Consider the following 19,420-nt stretch of genomic DNA (forward strand, 5'->3'; position numbering starts at 1 on the left):
ATTATACTCAAAGTAATGATTTTTATGGCAGAATACTCAATCAGCAAAATAAGAAAGTATCAGTTACAAATAAAGTAAGAAATACCAGTAAAAACTTTCTAATATTGTATTACTTCTGGGGAAAAAAAATGTAGTTAGTTCCTACTGGCTGTGGGGCAGGTTTATGCTTTCAGGGCTAGCTAACACAACTGTTAGCACAATTTCTTTTTGGGATGCTGGGGAATTTTAATCAAACAGGAAAAGTTTTTACTTTTTATTTATTATATTAACACCATGTTCAGGAAAGGGAGGGAGCCAGACCCATCACTGGTTACTTCACAGATAGATGGAAGCAAACAGTAGTACAAAGTTCAGGTAAGTATTAGAACCACTTATAATAAAGGCATGGAAGACTTACAAAATGTAACACTTGCTGAACTAGTGCTAACTTTCATTCACTTTTAAGTTACTATACACAGGGACCTTTCTGCAGTCAGTCTCTCATACTGGTATTTAAATGAAGTCTTTAACTGGCAAATGCCTGATTTCCTCAGGACAATTATGCATGGGTACTATCAGTGCAATTAAGAAATACATGTATGAATAAAACCGACTTCAAAGCAGCCCAGAATTGCTGGCAGTTCCTAACAAGCCAAGAGCGTAAATAAAGGTCCTGCCCTCTCAGCACGTAGAGCAGTTCACAAGCTATACATTTGCATTACTGCATGTAGATGCTGCAAGAAATTCAACTACTGTAGCATCTGTTTTGCATTGTTACTGTATTGTCTCAACCAGGCATTCGTAAGGGTGGGAACACATACAGGTCAGGTAAGTACCTTTTTATCCAGGTACCTAAAGACACCAGGATAATGCTGCTCTCCCTCTTGGTGACTGAAGCCATTTAATTTCCTATCTGGCAGTTACTTGACATGCACTTGTCACAGACAAACTGCCAGTGAAGTAATACTTTAGGCCATCCTAAATTTTATGACAATGCAATGCCACACCACCTCTGTTTCAGTCACACTGCATTTATTCAGTGCTAAGACAACTGCTAGTTCCTTATGCTCCCGGGAGAGAATGGGACAAAAACTTCCAGCCTCACAGCGTTTCAGTTAGTTTCTCTGCTTTTATTAACAAGCATATAATATTCATTGGCAAAACACCAGATACAAGCTTCACTATCATAAAATCAAAACATTAAGCATTAATCCCCAAAAGGCTTATTCAGACAAAACTAGCCACCAGTAGTACAGAAATTACACAGCAACACAAAGCATAAAAAATTGTAAACTTTTAAATGAAGCTAAGCCAAAAATATGGTTTTACACTCTGACAGTTCCAGAATCTTTATTATGCCACATATGAGGATAAAAGGCTTAGTGGTTGCACTGGCTAATTGTCCCTTTACTGCAAAATAATCCTGTTGCAGAAGGAAAGAACAAACTTTCCTTTTGTCCAGATAAGTCACTTGAATTAAAGATTCCATCAAACCAATACTTTCAGTTTCAAACAGAAATAACAAAAATAGTGGAACATCAGTATTCAAAATTCAGGAGTTCTTCCTTCAGCCATACCTATCTGTTTGCATGAATGATCCCACTGGTTTCTGTGGAACCTCCATGTTATTAGTAAAGTTACCAATGTAGATGTTCATAGATTTGGACATTTAGTTCCTACCCTACCACCAGGACATGGATAGGTCATCGTGGCTTCAAAAGATTTCCAAAAAGCTCCAAGTAGGATAAAATATGGAGCAAATAGTGGAGTCACACCTTTAATTTGCAGAAGCAGGTAAAACATAATCCGTTGACTTGCCACAAGACCCAAGTTCCTAGGTATTTTTTGTCCTGACTGCAAGTTGTGATTAAAGCAGAGATTGAAGCATTGTTCCATGTTCTTTAATGTTGCTCTCTGCAGCTTTTTCTTCAAAAACAGATCTCAAGACCCAAGTAACATTTAATTATATCTTATGTAGGGTGACTCGTGTGTGGAACAATTTCTTTCCCTGTTATCAACTTTAGGCAGACTAACTGAAGTTGCATTAACGTTTTCAGAGAAACATCCAAACTGAAGTGATTACCTGAGGAAAAGCAGAAACTTGATTCTTCTGTTCAGTAAAGCCTTCTGTACAAACCGTGTACCTAAGACTCATCTCACTGATGTACAGACTGGTTGGCTTTTTCCTATTATATTTATCTTAATGTAATATGCGGAATGCTGTAAAATAGCAAGTTATATTTGTCATCTAGTCGAAAAAAAAAAATCTGTAAATCCCCTAGGACTGTGTTGTTACAAAGACAATAAGAGCCAGATGAGCTTTCAAAGGCTCATAGCCTATTGGAAAAAATAGCACCATCACAGTTGTAGTCTGATATTTTTTACGGTCCCATATCTCCTGAGGTGACAGTGTTGTGTATACTATTGCACAACCAGTAGAAAAAAATATTCCCAGGTTTGATGGTACACAAATATACCAGACCTAACAATGGCACAAAACATTTTCAGATAGGCTGCAAGTCTTGGCGATTGCTTCCACAATTCACATTAAGGTTTCTTGTAAGATCATTTATTTTAAAATATTGCTGACAGATAGTTCTTGTACTTACACAAATTTTAAATCCCCCATTTCACTCTTAAAATAAAAAATGGAACAAAGCAAAAAACACACATGCCCACCCCCAAACAACAGCCCCAACAAAACTCCATTTGAACAAGTGAGAAAAGCGATCTACATTCCTTTTAAATGTAATGGTAAGTAGATGCTACATTTACAATTTAAACATATGCCTAATAAATGCATGTTTCAAACCTATTGCACAAAAGCATAAGTAATGCTCTTTATCCATACAAAACAAAAACATACAGATGAAAGCTACGCAAACTCAATGTAAAAGGAAGAAGCTTGTAAAAACATCTTACAATTTCATTTTATATGCCCGTAAATAAAGCTGGACCACTGAAACCAAAAATACTTGGGATGGTAAAATAAGACAGAAGGCTTAAAATAGAATAAATAATTTTATAAAGATAAAATTTAAACCCCCAAATCTTATTTAAATTCAATAGTTTATATTCTATCTGAATTCTTTATTTTTAATGAAAGTGTACTTAATGAGACTCTGAGCCTGGATGATTCATCAGTCTCACTGCTGCTGAGGATAATGCAACAAGATACTTCCTTACTCCAACTATTTACCAGCGTAAGAAATTGTAAAAACTACTTCACAGTAATGGCATCTTCACAAAAGCCAAAATAAACTACCATGATCTCACCAGGACTAAGAAATATCTAGGGCCAAGTTCAAATTTTAGTTCAACTTTGAACAGTATCAGGGTTACTTTACCCAATACAATCTTGTTATAAATTGTCTCTTAAGTGTCACAGAAATGAAACAAGGCTCTGACCCAAAGAAGACCTCATTCTCATTGTAGCCTTTTGGTGAGACGAACATATGGTCCAGACACAGTCACACCATTCCCAAGGGAAATTTTTGTAGTGAAGATGTTATCACATGTAATTTAGAAAAACAACTGAGTAACTTTGGGATTTTTTGTTGGTTTGGGGGTTTTTTTGTTTGGGTGTTATTGTGGTTTTTTTTTACTGGTGCGGTTTTATCAGATTAAACACATTGCAAAAGCAGTTACACACAAATACAAGCAAAAACCCCAGCTATAGGTATTAATACTGGCTTGAATTCATGTATCCGTATAGTTATAAACAGAGTTTTCTATATACTGATAGCACCATAACAAATTCAAGTGATTCTAAAGATGGTTATAAACTTTTAAGTTTTGTATTGTTAAGTTGTTACAGCAAGAAATAGATTTGAAAGGCTTCGGAATTTATGTGTTCATAATTAATTTCTCAGTTGCTCAAGTACACAGGGAGGTAATGAAGTCCCAATGTACTTTAACAGCACTGCGTCAATATCTATTCATACAAAAGTTTTCTGCAGTACACACACTTGAGGTAGACAGATCTCATTTATACGTGTATATGTATATATATTTGTTTTTGTGTGTGTGTGTGTATACATATATATATGTTTTCTGATTAGGGTGGTTAATCAGAATGCTGTCTGGCAGCTTTAGTTTTATGTCTACATCAGGTACAGCCACTGCATGTATACTCTGGGTGCACAGAGCAGGGAGCCTTACAGTCCTGTCCATATTCTCAGTGCCTCACTGGCAAAGCCAGCCTCTTATTTACACTAGAACAGCAACAACCATGTAAAGCACATCTCCAGAAAGGCCCAGTATGTCAGCTTGTGTACACATCCACACCACTGGCATTCACTGTTTTCTTGTAAAGTTTAAAAAATGGTAGACATATGATCTCATTTGTTCTTTTCTGCCAGATCAAGTAATGCAAAAGACAGAAAAAAAGCTAAAAATACACATATCTGAGTCCACAACAGTAAGACAAAATCAGAGCCACATTTGATTCCATGAATCACAGACATGCACACAAGAACCAGACATGGAGTTCTGTGTAACCTAAACATACAAATGCAGCTATCTGAGACTTTCACCTGCAAGGACAGCACCATGTTCTGGCCTTTGCGTGGCTCTCCTTTCCATCTCCACAGTTCAGGAGGCTTCCTTTCACTCTCTGCTCACATACGTTTCTTTTTTTTATTTTCTTCCTATTCACATCTGTGACTGTAATCAAAAATTTTTTAAAAAGCCCTGTTGCCAAAGGTAAGCACAAGCAGCAACAGAGCTGGGAAAGGAGGACTGAAGACTCCAAAGAAGGAAATTAAGGGACATGTGGCTGAGGAACTTAGCGCTTTGAAAACTCAAAAAGAAGATGATTTAAAATGCTTAGATAAATCTCTTGCAGTATCAGCTTCTGGTTATCAAGTAACACTTTCTGACAGAAGAAGCAAAGGAGCACAGCAAGAGGAAGCAGGGCTTCTTATCCAAAGACAATTTATCAAAAAATAACAGGATTTAATAATAGGAACAGCAACTAGCTTTTTCAGCTGACAGGAAAACTCTTCCAAATATTAGGTTAACTATTTCCAGCTGGCAATAATAGGGCATAGACTGTTTTCAGTGACTTGACACCTGTGCCAGACAAATGTTCTCACAATCATACTATATATACCATAGTGGATTACAGCTTGCAGAAATCACTTTCAACTACTGTTTTTAAAAAGTGAGTTATTTCAAAAAGCCTTACAAAAAGTGCAGTGAGCCCTGCTAAGTGCCATTGAGGGTGCTTTCTATAACATACATAGTTACATGTGTATATAGAGGTATGTACCCATACATACATGAATGTGTATTACCTTGCATCCATTAGGGCTGATGCAAGCAAAATTATTAGTTAAGGCCAAAAGGTGCTAAAATAATCTTGTCTGACTCCCCCTTCCTCCCTACCCCAAGTGAGCTAAGAACTGCAGTAAGGAAAATGCTATGGTTTCGTAAGAAAACAGCTAAAGAAATATAAAGCTGCCCATAATATCTGAGGAAGTTTTAATCCATGAAATGAAAAATCTTCAATACTCCCAAAGTTGTCCAAGAGCCACTGTTTCAATACCTAGTGATAGCAAACTCTCTCTAAATTAAAAACTGATTTCTGCAAGCCACAACTACATAAGAAATGTTTATTTTTTAAGAAATTCACAAATCTAGCACTTGTGAGTATTTGTCATTACGTGGTGCAATTTATACCATAGCAAAATATATATCACAGCACATTAAAATCAACTGAAATTATTTCTATTAGTCTTACCAAATTAACATGTATACAGAAATATCAAAACTTTATTAAAACACAAGGTGAGGGAGAGCAATAACTGGGCAAAAATGAATTTATTGGTTTCCCATATTTTTTTAAGTTTTCAATGCAGCATAATAAATTATCACCAGTCACTGTATTATTAGGTATGTTCAATGCTCTACAGAATAACTTGAATAAAGCCAATGCAATCAGGCATACTATATAAGACAATAACACTTTGCAAAAATATAGTTTTTAAAGATTTAGAATGCGAAAAGTAACTAAATGCAACTTGGTGTCAAAAGCAACATATTTATATCACCCCACAACACTCTAATTTTTTTCTGTGTAACTGTAAGAGACAAATCAAGCTGAGCTACATGGAACTGTGAAGTGTTTTCAGTATCTGTAAACTTAATGCTGGTAGTGTCTTGCTGAGTTGAAACTTCTTTCTTCCGTACAAAAAAAGTATAAATATTTTCTGCCCAGAAGTCTAGGAAATGCATCCCTAGAAGAAATATTCAGGACAGTCCACTATGAAAGCCCTCCAGTCTTCCAAAATTATTCAGCTGGTTTGTGTCATGTGATTAGTGATGCACTAAGAAGGTGCCAGATGATAGTCTCTGCAAAAAGCTCTGTCCAGAAGGACAATAAAGTTCCCTTACAGCAAGTCCATTTTGGGTCTATAATGTAACAGTAGAGGTGCTTTCTGCAAGACAGAAATACCAGTAAGTTAAAAAACAAACCCAGAACTGCTCTGTTCAGTAGGAGGAACTTCTGTGTCATAAACTAAAGCTTCAACTAAAGATGAGAGCAGCTATCTGATCTGTCAAAAATTCACCAAGACAAAGACAAGGTGCAACTTCATCTTCAAGAGATGAAGAACCCTTTCCCCTTTATCTCGGGAGCAGATCTGTTTATCTTGGAAAACTCCCTGAAGTAAGGGACATATCTAGAAAGCAGCATTAGAGTATGTGGTACTTCATATATAATGGCTCTCACTTGATTCTTGTTCTGTGAAAGTATCTATTAATTTTTTTTTATGAATAGGTAAACTTGTAAGAACCAGAACATCCTGCACCATGGAGTTCTGTGTCTCATGAAAACAATTACTTCTGCTTGTTTTGTTCTGGACCTTCCAAGTCTCAGTTTCATTTTCCATCTACCACTTCCTTCACTTGGGAAGGCAGTTTACAGTTCTGTTTTCTACACGACTCACACAGATCTCCCTAATAAAGGTGAAGAGTAGACTGTACAGATGCACATCAATTTGATGCTCCTGTTTGGTTCTCCCTGCTACCCCACAAATTGCTAACATTTCCATTGTATCCTTTTATCTACACCTACATTCAACTTCAGATGTTTGTTAATCACCTGTCACTCAGAATTGTAGACTTCATCCAACATTTTATCATCAATCTGTCACTAACCTAAATAACGACAATGCTGTCACTGCATTGTTAATGAACTACTCAAATCCATTTCCAGGTCATTCAGAAACACCATACGAAACGGATTCCAGCAGGATTCCACTTGTGACATCTCTCCATTTTTAACACTGACCACTGACTTTATCCTGTGACTCTTATCCAAAGCCATTGAGTGATTTCACCTCAGTGTACACTGTATGCTCAGAATGTGTTGCTTTTCCATTACAAATACAAACTTCTTGTTCCAATAATTCCATGTATACATATACTGACTCTGTTCAGTGTTGACTTCCATCCTAAGTGTTGTTTTGCTAATCATTCTTACCACCTGAAAGAGTTAAAAATACTACTTTTTGTAGCTTCCCCTTCCTTTGCCAGACTTGATAACAATTTGACAGCTAATGCAGTGTTCTCTTTTCTCCTGCAATGAATACTTAATTCTCCTTTCCTTCATTTACTGGAAACAAATAAATACTTGGTGTCTAAGGATGCTGTAGCAGATATTCATAGAAGTACCTTTTTATTGAGTTTGCAGTTACTGCAGTATAGTTCCAAATTATCACTATTTTATAACCATTTTATTTGGTCACTTCATGATTTACATTGAACCATTGTGTCATACCTTAAATCTCCATCTAGTAACAACTACAAACTTGAGCGTGTGGTCCTTGCCAAGAATCTCTTCATTGCATAATATGTCCAGCTGACAAAATAAAGGCGACAGTTAATTCACTGGGACCCAATACATCAAACAACGTATTTCACATAATACTACACACTTGACAAGACATTTTTGCTCTGAAGATACTGGAACTGGTAATCCTGCAGTTGCCCGGAAAGAAAAGATAGTATCTGTTCTCAACATGAAGTACTGAAAGACCATGTCAGTGCTTGCCTAGGAAATACAGTATGATCTAGACTTAACTGCTTGATTTATCTTCCCAAGCAGTACTAATACCTTTTCCTGAAAGCTTTACATGCTTTTAAAAAGGTCGAATAAATGAGCAAGGAGATAGAAGTCTGAAAGAGAGTTGTTATTTAGCATGCTATGATTTTTTTTTTACCTAACACCAGTCAGGCAGCATTGTTACAAGACTTTTTTTAAAAAACCCTCTCTGCCATATACTCATATGCTATATTTATGGGTTTTTTGCAGATACTCAACAAGTATTTTTCATTTTCTATCTCAGTTTTAAAAAATCTCAATATTAGAAACAGTGAGGATCTCAAAAGCATGAGGATCATATGACTATACTAATCAGCTGAACTACAATATCTGAACATGAACTAAAACCAGGGAACATGAACTAAAACAGTAAGTTCCACCAAGGTGCCTTATATCACAATGCTTTACCCCACAGCCCAGAAAGGCCTGAATGTGCAGGCAGTCCACTTACATGACAGTAACTCAAACCTGGAATAGTCTGTATCAAGCAACCAAGTGACCACAAGCTCAAGTTCTTCTTCTATGTTACTTGGTACTGGTAGAATGATTACACCACCATTTATGTACTTTTTAAGAGGGTAGAAAGAGATAACAAAAGAATGAACAGTACTCCTGAAAGTTTTTCTTTCAGTAGAAGCCAAGCAGGTTTTTAAGTCACAGACTGGCACAGCTCACTGGATAGCTTACACATGCATATACCAAAAGAATGTATTAAAAAAACCCATTCTGAACATTTGCTAGGCTAAAGCCAGGAGTCAACCACTTCTGAGACAGCTGAGGACATGACAGGATACATGGTTTTGTTTCAGGATGACTGGCAGAGCTTGGAGATATAGTTCAACCACAGGACAGAGAGAGTGTTAGTTTGAAATGTACAGAAGCTAAGAAGGAAAAGTGGTAGAGATGCAAATTGGCTGTTGACAAGTTTGAGCAGAAAGGTGTTGACACACTGGACTGGAAAACAGATGATTTGATTTGAATGAAGTATCTTAATGAAATTCAGTGAATCAGTGTCATAATGCAGAATTGAGAGATGTCAAGATCAGAGTCAACTGAGATGTCCAGAGACTGTGACCAAGATCCAGCCATGTGATAAACTGAGGCTGCATTCATAGTTAGCCACTGTTAATTTTTGAATCTGATCTAGGAGAAGTGCAAAGTATTGCCTTTCCTTCTGTACCTGTCAACTTAAATTCTTCCCACGATTCCCTGTAAAGACAGGGAAAAGTAGGCATCTGGTAACACTCTGGTTGTGGTAGGCAGCAACTTCAGATTGAGCTTCCCTAAGAACACAGAAAAGAACAAAGTATTTGTGGTGCTTTCTCTTCAACTGGGCTTCAGTAGTGTCCAAGTGTTGGTTACTGTCTGGACCCCGCAGAGTGCAACCTTCCTGGAAGGGTGGGGATAAACTCAACTACAATCTATCAAACAAATCATCTTGCCAGAGTCCATTTCAACACGTGGAAGCACATAACCAAGCCTTTTAGCTCAACTATTTATAAATGCACATGCAAAGATGCACTGCAAACTAAGTGTAAAGTCCTGTACAGACCCAAGAAAGGACAGGAAAATGGCTATATAACATATAATTTAAGAAGCAGTGTATGCTGTTTTCTGAAAACAAAATCAGAATAAAGACATTCTTTTGCAAAGGAACAAACCCACCCCTTTAAGTTTTTATATCTGTAAACTTATTTTTAAAAATTAAAATATTACCTCATTAAAAGAAGAAAGGTTGAGTTTTTTGGCAATGAACTTCTTTAGATGCAAGACTGTTGCTTGTGCTGAGCAACGAATCCATTTCCGTTTCAATCCACGCAATTTGCTGCTATTGCACTCCAAGCAGATGCTTACCTTCAGGAAAAGGTAAAGAACCAAGAGTTGGCTAGAATAATTTTCTGCAGTCCCCTATTATATATTCCAAACACAGTTATTATTAATCCAATGAAGTGAAGCACAGTATCCTTTAAACTGAAATGCCTATTAAAAAAACCACATTTTCTAAGACCTCATAAGCTGAGTGGTAAGTAATAGACAAAAATGTTCAAAAAGTAATCTTTGATGTTGGAACAAGGCTGCTTCAGTCCAAATTCATAGGCTGTCAATAGCTTAAGAGGACCATATATTAAAACTTAGAGCAAGAAAAGAGTAAGAAAACCATTGCCAATTCTTAATGATTGCTTCTAACATACCTTCTTACTTTTAATGCAACTGCTAATCTAGTTTAATTTTAATATGTTTAAAAAGAATGAATACAAATTATATGACAAATTTTTCAAATTCTCACTTCTTTTCCCATCCAGCTATTCATTACAGTCTAAGGTCTTTGTGATGATATGCTTGTATTGCACTAGGAGCATCTAATAACAAGGACACTCCCTTCGAAAGTTCCCTTACATGGCAACTGAAAATGAACCCAAGCTAAAGTTACTCTGGACACACATAACAGGAAAACATAAAAGGCATGGCTTGTTTATCCCAAAAGGAGTTTCCACCTTCAAACAAGCTTTGTGTTTCAAATTTAACAGTGGCCTTCCCCACTCTTATGATATTTTTATGATATAGAGCTAACACTGTCTTAGTATTAAAGGCTGAAAATAAAATATGTAGTAAGTTAGTAAGAGTGCTGTTAAGGAAAGTTCCCTGTCTGACCATCCAGAAGCCACTCTGGCAGTCACATTCACACCACCTGAGCTGGAACTGAAGCCCCTTCACAGCTACACCTCCCACACTCACAGTCTGACCAGGACTCCTTACCAGCTCAACCCCAGGTTTCCCACAGCAGATTCTCAGACATCCAGGTCCTTCAAATAGCTTAATCATGGTGCAATAACTAAATAACAACAGCTCGAGCTGGTGCCTCTGAGGAGGGACTGTGAACAAAGGAACCCCTGGGCTTTTGTACCCTCACAGCACCGAAGTCTGGGGGTCTCAGCTCCTGCTGTGTCTCAGTGTCCAGTTCCCTGGCTGGTGCCACAGGTCCCTGTGCCCTTTCCTGTGCCAAGAGTTGGCAGTTCATGGCCTCTTGACTTGGGCTCCCATCCAGAGCTCAACCTACAGCTCTCATTGCAACTGCACCCCAAGCTACCCGCACTGAATGTGTTAACAATGCCAAAGGTTTAATTCATAATTATCAATACACATTCACCTCAATGTATCATGGTAACACTGGGGTACACTCCTGTAGAAGGGGAAAAATTACATTAATTTGTTTTGAAAGCAAATAAATACTTTGAAAATTCATAAACATTCAGAACTATCAAATCTTAATGCAAATGTCTTTAATGTATTGTCTATTCCTGCCAAAACTCAAAGGTAAAACCTCATGCTTACAAAAAAGCATTGCACAAACTGCATCTTGTTTGTATCAGAGAACAGAAAAAGTAGCTTGAAAGAAGTTTATTTTCTTCTCTGTTAGATTATCGAAGTTATCTTACCAAAGCACAACAGCTAAAATACAAGATAAAACTAGAGCATGCCCTATGAGCCCACCTGTTCATCACTTCGGTGGTAGTCATTATCTTCTTCCTGTTTTTCCTCCGAAGTTTCTTTATTTATATTTTCATCTGCTTTAGTTTCACCTTAGATAAAAAAAGCCAGATATATGGGATACATATACTATTTTTATATTTAAACCCCGGATATACTCAGCAGCAGCTCATAGAGATAATACAATTAAAACAGCACAGTTCAGGCTCGCAGTATAGAATAAACTTTGTTATTCCCAAACTGTGCTTATTGGCTCAAGCAACACTTGCAGCCAACAGCCCGTGACATGAAAGAGGGCAACACATACGGAGTTCAGCTGCTACCAGCCCAGAAGCTGGGTAATTTCACAATCCCCATGTAGGCACTGCTATGGAGACTGACTTTGCCACAAGCAACATGCTATTAACAGCTGAAAACAAAGATTCTGTGCACAAATAAGGGACAAAGCAACAATCCTATGCTGACTCTATTCCTCACTAGGAAAAACTGTGACTGTAAAATACCAACTGGGCACATACTTCCAAAAGAACAGTTTATCTATTTACTAGCTGTCACCCACCAAAGACAGAATAAATAAGGGACTATTTACCATTTCGATGAGAATCTAGGTGCTGTTTTGCAGAACATGTCTCCCCTTTGATGTCCCCTGGAACTTCCATGCCCAGTTTGTGATAAAACTCCCTTTGCTTTTTCATTTCCGCTGTTTAAAATTGCAAATATTAATCCCTGTAATAAAGTTCTAATGCAATATTTATGAAGTTATTCCAAATCCCTTCCCACTTAAGGATTGCCAACAAGTGGTGGTGGTGGTGTCATTATTTACTGTCTTCTATCTCTGCTACCGCATCAAGTCATGCCTCATCTTATTTTTCCGAGTTAGAATAGCATTAAGTTGTCTGTATAATTATTATTACAGCATTACTGCTAGAATGAGATGGTATTTAAAATACTTCAGCTGATTTTGAATAACCCCCATTTTGAATATAACCGTATTTCAGTCAAAACACTGGGTTTGAATTTTTATTTATAGTTCTGATTTTCAAGATCCTAGAAATAATTTTTATATTATCAATTTAATCTCACTGATATTTGAAAATGCTCTGGTTAAAAAGCAGCTTAAATAGATTAAAATACTCTATTTAAATGAAAGCTCTAACATACATTAAGACAAAAAAAAAAACACTGAGCAATTTTTATAATGTATTTCTTTAGTTAAACAGATCTAGTGTCAAAGAGGATTATGAAACCAGAAATTGAAAGTTCCCTGATAAGAAAGAACTCTTAGAATAGCAGAAACTAAAAGTAGTTCTGCATTGCATTTTACCTCTGAGAATTCTAGAAAGCTTGCACAACAGGTACACAGTTTAACAAAAACAGATTAGAGTTATGGTATGGCAACATTCAAAAGCTGAATTCTGCTTTACTTAACACCGCTCTTGGAAGAAACATCCCATGTTGCCTCTCACCACCCCCACACTCAATTTCTGCTAGTACAGGCAAGAAATTAAATTAATTGCTAAAAATTACACAGGTGAAAGAATCTGGTTTTCCATTGTATTTTTCCTCAGTTGCCCCCTCCTTTTTCATCACTTGAAACTTTGTTTTTTTTAATGCCAAAGAAGTATGTGCAAACTGACTTTTAGAAAGGTCACACCACAACTTACCTTCTTGGAGCCCTGGCACAAGTTTGTAAACAATATCTTGCATTGTTCTGTCATGACTAGCAAAAAAAAAACAAACACCCAAATCAAAAGATTAAATTCATCATCTTGATTCAAAACATTTCTCTTTAAAAAGCTCCAGTACTAACCACATGCAAAAATCTCTAAATTCACCTAATAAGAATTTTACATCTCAAATCGATGTTTCTATCAAACCAGGGAGGACAGCAACATAAATTATAAAAAAGTACAGGCTAAGACAGAAAACAAATGAAAGTTTGAGAAAGACTAGTCCGTGGAGGAAATCACTCCACTGAATATGTCCTTCTGCATCAAGACAAGTATGTCACTAATAGTCTAAAATTCTTTTAGAACTTAGAAATAAACTCATTTTTATTACAAAAGAATCAAGGATAACTTGTTTCTCACCCCTATAGACTTCGTTTCTCACAGTTATAGATTAGTTATCTTTACTAGGATTCTTCTAAAATTCAAGAGGAACAGTTCACAGAAAAAGATCACAACAACTAAAGTTTACTTTCTTCTTAAAAGACAACATTTTAACTGTGAGAAATGTTATGTAGCTAAGTAGTCCGTACAGGTAGCATGGCTCAAATGAAGAAAAGGTAATAATCCCACTGCAAGTATAACAGTAGGGCCAATTAAGATTCTAAACTTTCATTCCCAGCTCACCTAGAAAAATCCTGTCCTAGTCTAAAATAAGTCATAGTCTGAAAGAAATGAAATATTACCTTAAATTCCAATTAAAAAATAGTATAATAAGCATTTCAAGTGTCTGCCTTGGCTGCTGCAATGTCATTACCCCAAAAGAGTTTGCGTCATCAAGTCCTGAATCTGACTTGAAAAGAAAAGGCTTACAAGAGTAGTCTCAGGCTTCTCATCACCTGACATGAGCACTTCACAGCAGTGGAGATCAGTGAACAATCACAGAAAGGTGACAAATCAAGACATTTACAAACAGTAATTACAATATTTTAAGTAGCACTACAACAAGATTCAGAATATCATTTATCCTAAATTCACATCATTTTGACCAGTAGCAATCCCATTTGTACAGGCTGGGATTATGAAGTATCACATATGGACTGCAGACACATTGCCAAAAATATTTCAACAAAAATACGTAAATAAGGCATCACTATTACATCAGAGGTGAGAATTTGGGGGTTGGAACTAGATGATACAGATGATCTTTAAGGTTCCAAAGAATTTTAAGACTCTATGATGCTACTTAACAGTATTTAGAAATGTGAACAAGGTGATACATTTGGTTTACCTATTTTCCACACAGACGGAGGATGAATAGGAGTTTAAATCTCCATTTTCAAACATCTTGTGAAACTTCGGACTCCCAATTATTTTTAAGAAAGGTAAGCAAATATACCCAAAAGGAGACCAGACAAAGTAGACCCTACAAAGTCTGTTTCAGTTTTGATGGGGCAGTATTTTACAATTTGTTCAAGCAGCTGAGTTAAGTTGAAGTGTATTCAACAAAAAAAAAAACAAATAACAAATTCCCTTCTAGCTGTTCTCAATGTCACGTTGTTTCCTGGCCCCTCTTTGCACAGCAAACAGGTTTTTGAAGCAAGGCAAACATGTTATCTTGCATGTCATTTATTCATTCTTGCCTATTTGCATCTACCTGTCCCTTCAATTATACACTCATACAGGCTATTATCAGTGTATTATATAAATGTAGAGAGCATAGTTTCAGGCTCCTGAATGAGGAGGAGCTTGAAAAATACAACTGTGTACGGAATATCGAGTTTTCTGTAAAAGTGAAATCAGACCCATTTGCTATAACCATTGCTTCAGAAATTGTTATAGAAGTGAGAAAGGCATATCGAAAAATGCTGTGAACAAACCCAAGTTCTTTATAATGGAAGACAAAACACTACTTGATGTGCAACAGTTTATGCAGACACACCGTCACAATGTATTTTCATCAGCAGGAGTTACTACACTGCAGTAAAATGAAAAGAAAGCACTTAAGGAAAAGAAGGAGAATGTCTTTTCTAAAAACTAAAGGAGGAAAAAACCCAACAAAAATACTTAGTGAAAATGCAATTTGACTATGCAAATACACATGGAAAATTAGGAGGTGGTTGGCAACAGCCAACATGGCTTTCACTAAGAGCAGTGTCTGACAACTTTGGTGGTCTTCTATGATGAGGTTACAGAGGCAGTGGATGAGGAAAGGGTGACTCATGCTGTCCTGCATGACATCCTCTCTAAACTGAAGAGACAGGGATTTGGCTGATGCAGCACCTGGTGGATATGGAATTGGCTGGATGGTTGCCCTCAGAAGAGCTGTGATCAATGGTTCAATATCCAAAAGGACACCAGTGAAAAGTGGTGTCCTCAGGGGTCAGTACCAGGACTGGTGCTGTTCAAGATCTTTGTCAGTGACACAGACAGTAGGATCGAGGGCACCCTCAGCAAGTGTGCCACCGACACCAAGCTGTGTGGGGCAGTCAACATGCTGGAGGGAAGGGATGCTTAGGAGGTGGGTCCATGTGAAGCTCATAAAGTTCATCAAAGCTAATTTGGGTTGGGGCAATCCCAACCACAGCTACAGGCTGGGCAGAGAAGTAATTAAGAGCAGCCCTGAGGAGAAGGACTTGTGGATGGGAAACTGATCATGACCTGGCGAAGTGCACTTGCAGTCTGGAAAGCCAACTGCATCCTGGGCTGCATCGAAAGAAACTTGGCCAGCAGATCAAAGCAGGTGAATTCTGTCCTTCTACTCTGCCTGCAAGAGACTCCACCTAGACCACTACGTTCAGCTCTGAAGCCCCCAAATAAGAAGGATGTGGACCTGTTGCTGTGAGTCCAGAGGAGTGCCACGAAAATGATGAGAGGGATGGACCTCCTCTCCTGTTTAGACAAGCTGAGAGAGTTGGGGCTGTAGAGCCTGGAGAAGGAAGACTCCAGGGAGCCCTCAGACCAGCCTTCCAGTACATGCAGAGAACCCACAAGAAGGCTGGAAACAAACTTTCGACACGGGCAAGGGGGAATGGTTTTAAACTAGAAGACAGCAGGTGTAGGTTAGATAACAGGTAGAAATTCTTCAGTGAGAGTGGCAAGACCAGAAGAGGTTGCCCAGAGAAGTTGTACATACCCCACCCCTGGAAATGTTTAGCCCAGGCTGAGTGGGACTTTGAGTGACCTGGTCCAGGCAAAACATGTCCCTGCCCATGGCAGGGTGGTTAGAACTAGATGATCTCTCAAAGGTCCCTTCCAACCCAAACCATTTTATGATGATACTATGACATTCTTTCCTGTTCCTATGACCTAAGCAGACCCTTAAAAGATTAGCTGAACGATAAAGCTGAAAATTATTTATCTCATAACTGTCAGATGCTGAAAAGCATTGTCCAACTGAGACTAATTATTGTAATTTTCTAAAAGTATAATTCCTACAAATGTTTCATATATATTATTTTTACAATTCAAGCATACAAAAAGAGGAATGACTAAATCCCATTAAAAATCACACAGAAATTAGACATTTAAGTGTATGCTTTGGGTTTTTTTTGAAGTCTGGAACAAGCTGCCATGCATGAATTTTGCAAATTCATAACTAAAGTTTTATCCTGTATCTCCTCAATCCCCTTCAAACTTCTTTTTTAGTGTTTAACATGCTGATAAGCAAGAATGAAAATTTTGGGACTAGCTGTACTGTATCAAAGGGGGTGAACCAGTCTAGAGTGAACCTACTCGCACTTCTGCTTTTATACTTACCCAATATACTGTAATGGGTGACTCTGATGTATAACAATCCTGCAGGTTGGACAGGTGTTGTTCTCCTCCAAATATTTCACTAGGCAGCTTCTACAGACTAGTGACAAAGACATTCACAATTAAAAAGGAATAAAAATAGCATATAAAAGTAGCATAATAAAAGTCTGTTTTAGTACAGTCACAGAAATGCACATTACTGAAATTTACATCAAGTTCATTTTTTTACATCATATGTGCATGATGTCTAATTTGCAGAATACAGTTTCCAGTACCTTTCATTAATGTTCTCAATACAGAGAAGGGATGCACTAGAATTAAAGCATCCATACTTATCAAAAACCTTCTTAATGCAGCATACAGCACAAAATCCCACTTTGAAATTTACTAGAACAACAATTTCTAGCAGGTCAACATTCAGCTTGCATGGATGACACTACAGGAACTACTTGCCATTAAGATATTAAACAAAACATACTTGCTTTAACCATGGCAACATATAGAGCAAATGTGTGTGGTGGCAATGAAACCAAGACAAAAAAAAATTTCCAAAGCTGGAAAGTGGATATCTGGGTGTTATTTTAAGTCTATTCTCACAGAGTACACTACAGTTAAACTTCTACCAGAAAAAAAATTACATTGGCACAGATCCCCAGTATTAGTAAAATTTCCTGGTAGGAGTTGCTAAAGTAGCCATTCATTATACAGCTGCACGTTTCCATATGCAAACACACAATCACCCATCTCTCTTTCAAAAGAAACTATTTATACTCCATTCTCCTTTGTCCTGCCCCAGAACTGTATTCATAAAATACACTACTACATGATATCCTCACTCACTTAAAGTTACAACTCAAAAGGGTATGGAGAAAAGAAGGGAGGTATAGTTTTTTCTTGAAGTTCACTAGTTCATGTAATCTTGGTATTAATGCAGTTCCCATACAAAATGAATGGATTTCTGTAACTATAGTGCCATCTACCTCTCAAACAAGAAGAGAATACAATTACATAAACACCCGTTAATTAAAAAAAAAAAAAGTAACAGTAAATGAAGCATGGTAACTTTGCACTGTGCTTTGTATTTACACACCTAGGATGACAGAACTCTGGGTGGCAGAGGTTAGACGAAGCCTCATAGCTTTGCACATTAAGCACAGATCTCACACAACAGTTTGTTCCAGTGGAATGCCAGAGCAGTAAATCCATTTGCAAAAGTCAAGCCAAACCCCATTCCTACCAAGTCAATAGAAGCAGAATCTGACAGAGGAAGCAGGGACAGGTATCCTGGAAAGAGTATTGGGATGCTCCTAACTTGTGTAGGGAGGGGTGAAAAAGGCCAAATCACAGCTGAAGCTGAACTTGGCAAGGGACATGAAGAATTTTAAGGGCTTCTATAGGTATGTCAGAAAAAGTAGGTCAGAGAATGTGTACCCCCCAGATAAACACTGGCAAACCAGTAACAGTGGACAAGAAAAAGGCTGAGGTTCTCAATTTTTCTGCCTCATTCTTCTCCAGCAATTTCTCTTCCCACACCTCTCGCACAGATGAACCGCAAAGACAGGACTGGGGGAGTCAAGTCCCTTCCACTGCACGAGAAGATCAGATTCATGAACACCCGGGAACCTGAACACAAGTAAGTCTCTGGGACCTAATGAGATGTGTCCCAGGGTCTTGAATTGGCTGATGTAGTAGCCAAGCCACTGACAGTGATAATCCTGACAGTCAGATGAAATCCCTGGTGAAAGGAAAACACTGTGTCCACTTTTAGGAAGTGGCAGAAAAGGAGAAACCTGGAAACCACCAACCTGTCAGCCTTAACTCTGTGCCTGGGAAGATCATGGAGCAGATCCTCCTAGAAGCAGTGCTACGGCACCTGGAGGACAGGGAGGTGATTCGAGACAGCCCAGCACAGCTTCGCCAAGGGCTCTGAGCAACTTGATGCAGCTGAAGATGCCCCTGCCCACTGCAGTGGTGATGCATTAGGTGACTTTTATAGGTCCCTTCCAACCCAAACATCATCCCATGTCAGTACATCTTCCAGTTTGGACTATGTATAGACTAACTCCTCCTAAAATGAACTGGTCGCAAGCTGGCTAAGGTTCTGTCAGGTTTCAGTCTGAGCACAGCATCCGAATAAATGCAACTAGACGGCTTATGAAGGGTGCTGCAGCCACCTAGATTCTTTTTTTTCTGGGGTCAGGTTGGGATTAATAAACTCTCCTGAAACCGGAAATCTTTGGAGTAATGGACAGACACCATGGAAATTATTCTATGGTCTGAAACAATACTGTTACTAGAATTTTCCATTACCTTGGTTTTCCAGTATCTCTGGTCTGTACCCAGATATGTGGGCACTGACTGTGGGCATGAACTGAGTTGTACATTTTCTGATTTCTTAAACACATCAGAGAGCTTTCATCAG

General features: G+C 37.8%; 1 protein-coding gene across 6 annotated transcripts in view; it reads right to left on the bottom strand.

The window, feature by feature from the left end:
* Positions 1-1,094: 1,094 nt before the first annotated feature.
* Positions 1,095-19,420, bottom strand: part of PCGF3 (polycomb group ring finger 3) — a 56,322-nt gene continuing 37,996 nt past the window's right edge. For all 6 annotated transcript variants that reach the window (XM_039566624.1, XM_039566623.1, XM_039566622.1 and 3 more), the window contains 7 exons: positions 17,002-17,098; positions 13,240-13,295; positions 12,165-12,275; positions 11,579-11,667; positions 9,803-9,940; positions 7,763-7,843; positions 1,095-6,419 (listed from right to left, as the gene is read on the bottom strand). In XM_039566624.1, the coding sequence (XP_039422558.1) occupies positions 6,372-6,419; positions 7,763-7,843; positions 9,803-9,940; positions 11,579-11,667; positions 12,165-12,275; positions 13,240-13,295; positions 17,002-17,098 (620 nt within the window). In that variant the 3' untranslated portion in view covers positions 1,095-6,371. The remainder of the gene's footprint in view (positions 6,420-7,762; positions 7,844-9,802; positions 9,941-11,578; positions 11,668-12,164; positions 12,276-13,239; positions 13,296-17,001; positions 17,099-19,420) is intronic.

This window comes from Corvus cornix, chromosome Z (genome assembly GCF_000738735.6).
Source record: "Corvus cornix cornix isolate S_Up_H32 chromosome Z, ASM73873v5, whole genome shotgun sequence".
Classification (NCBI taxonomy): domain Eukaryota; kingdom Metazoa; phylum Chordata; class Aves; order Passeriformes; family Corvidae; genus Corvus; species Corvus cornix.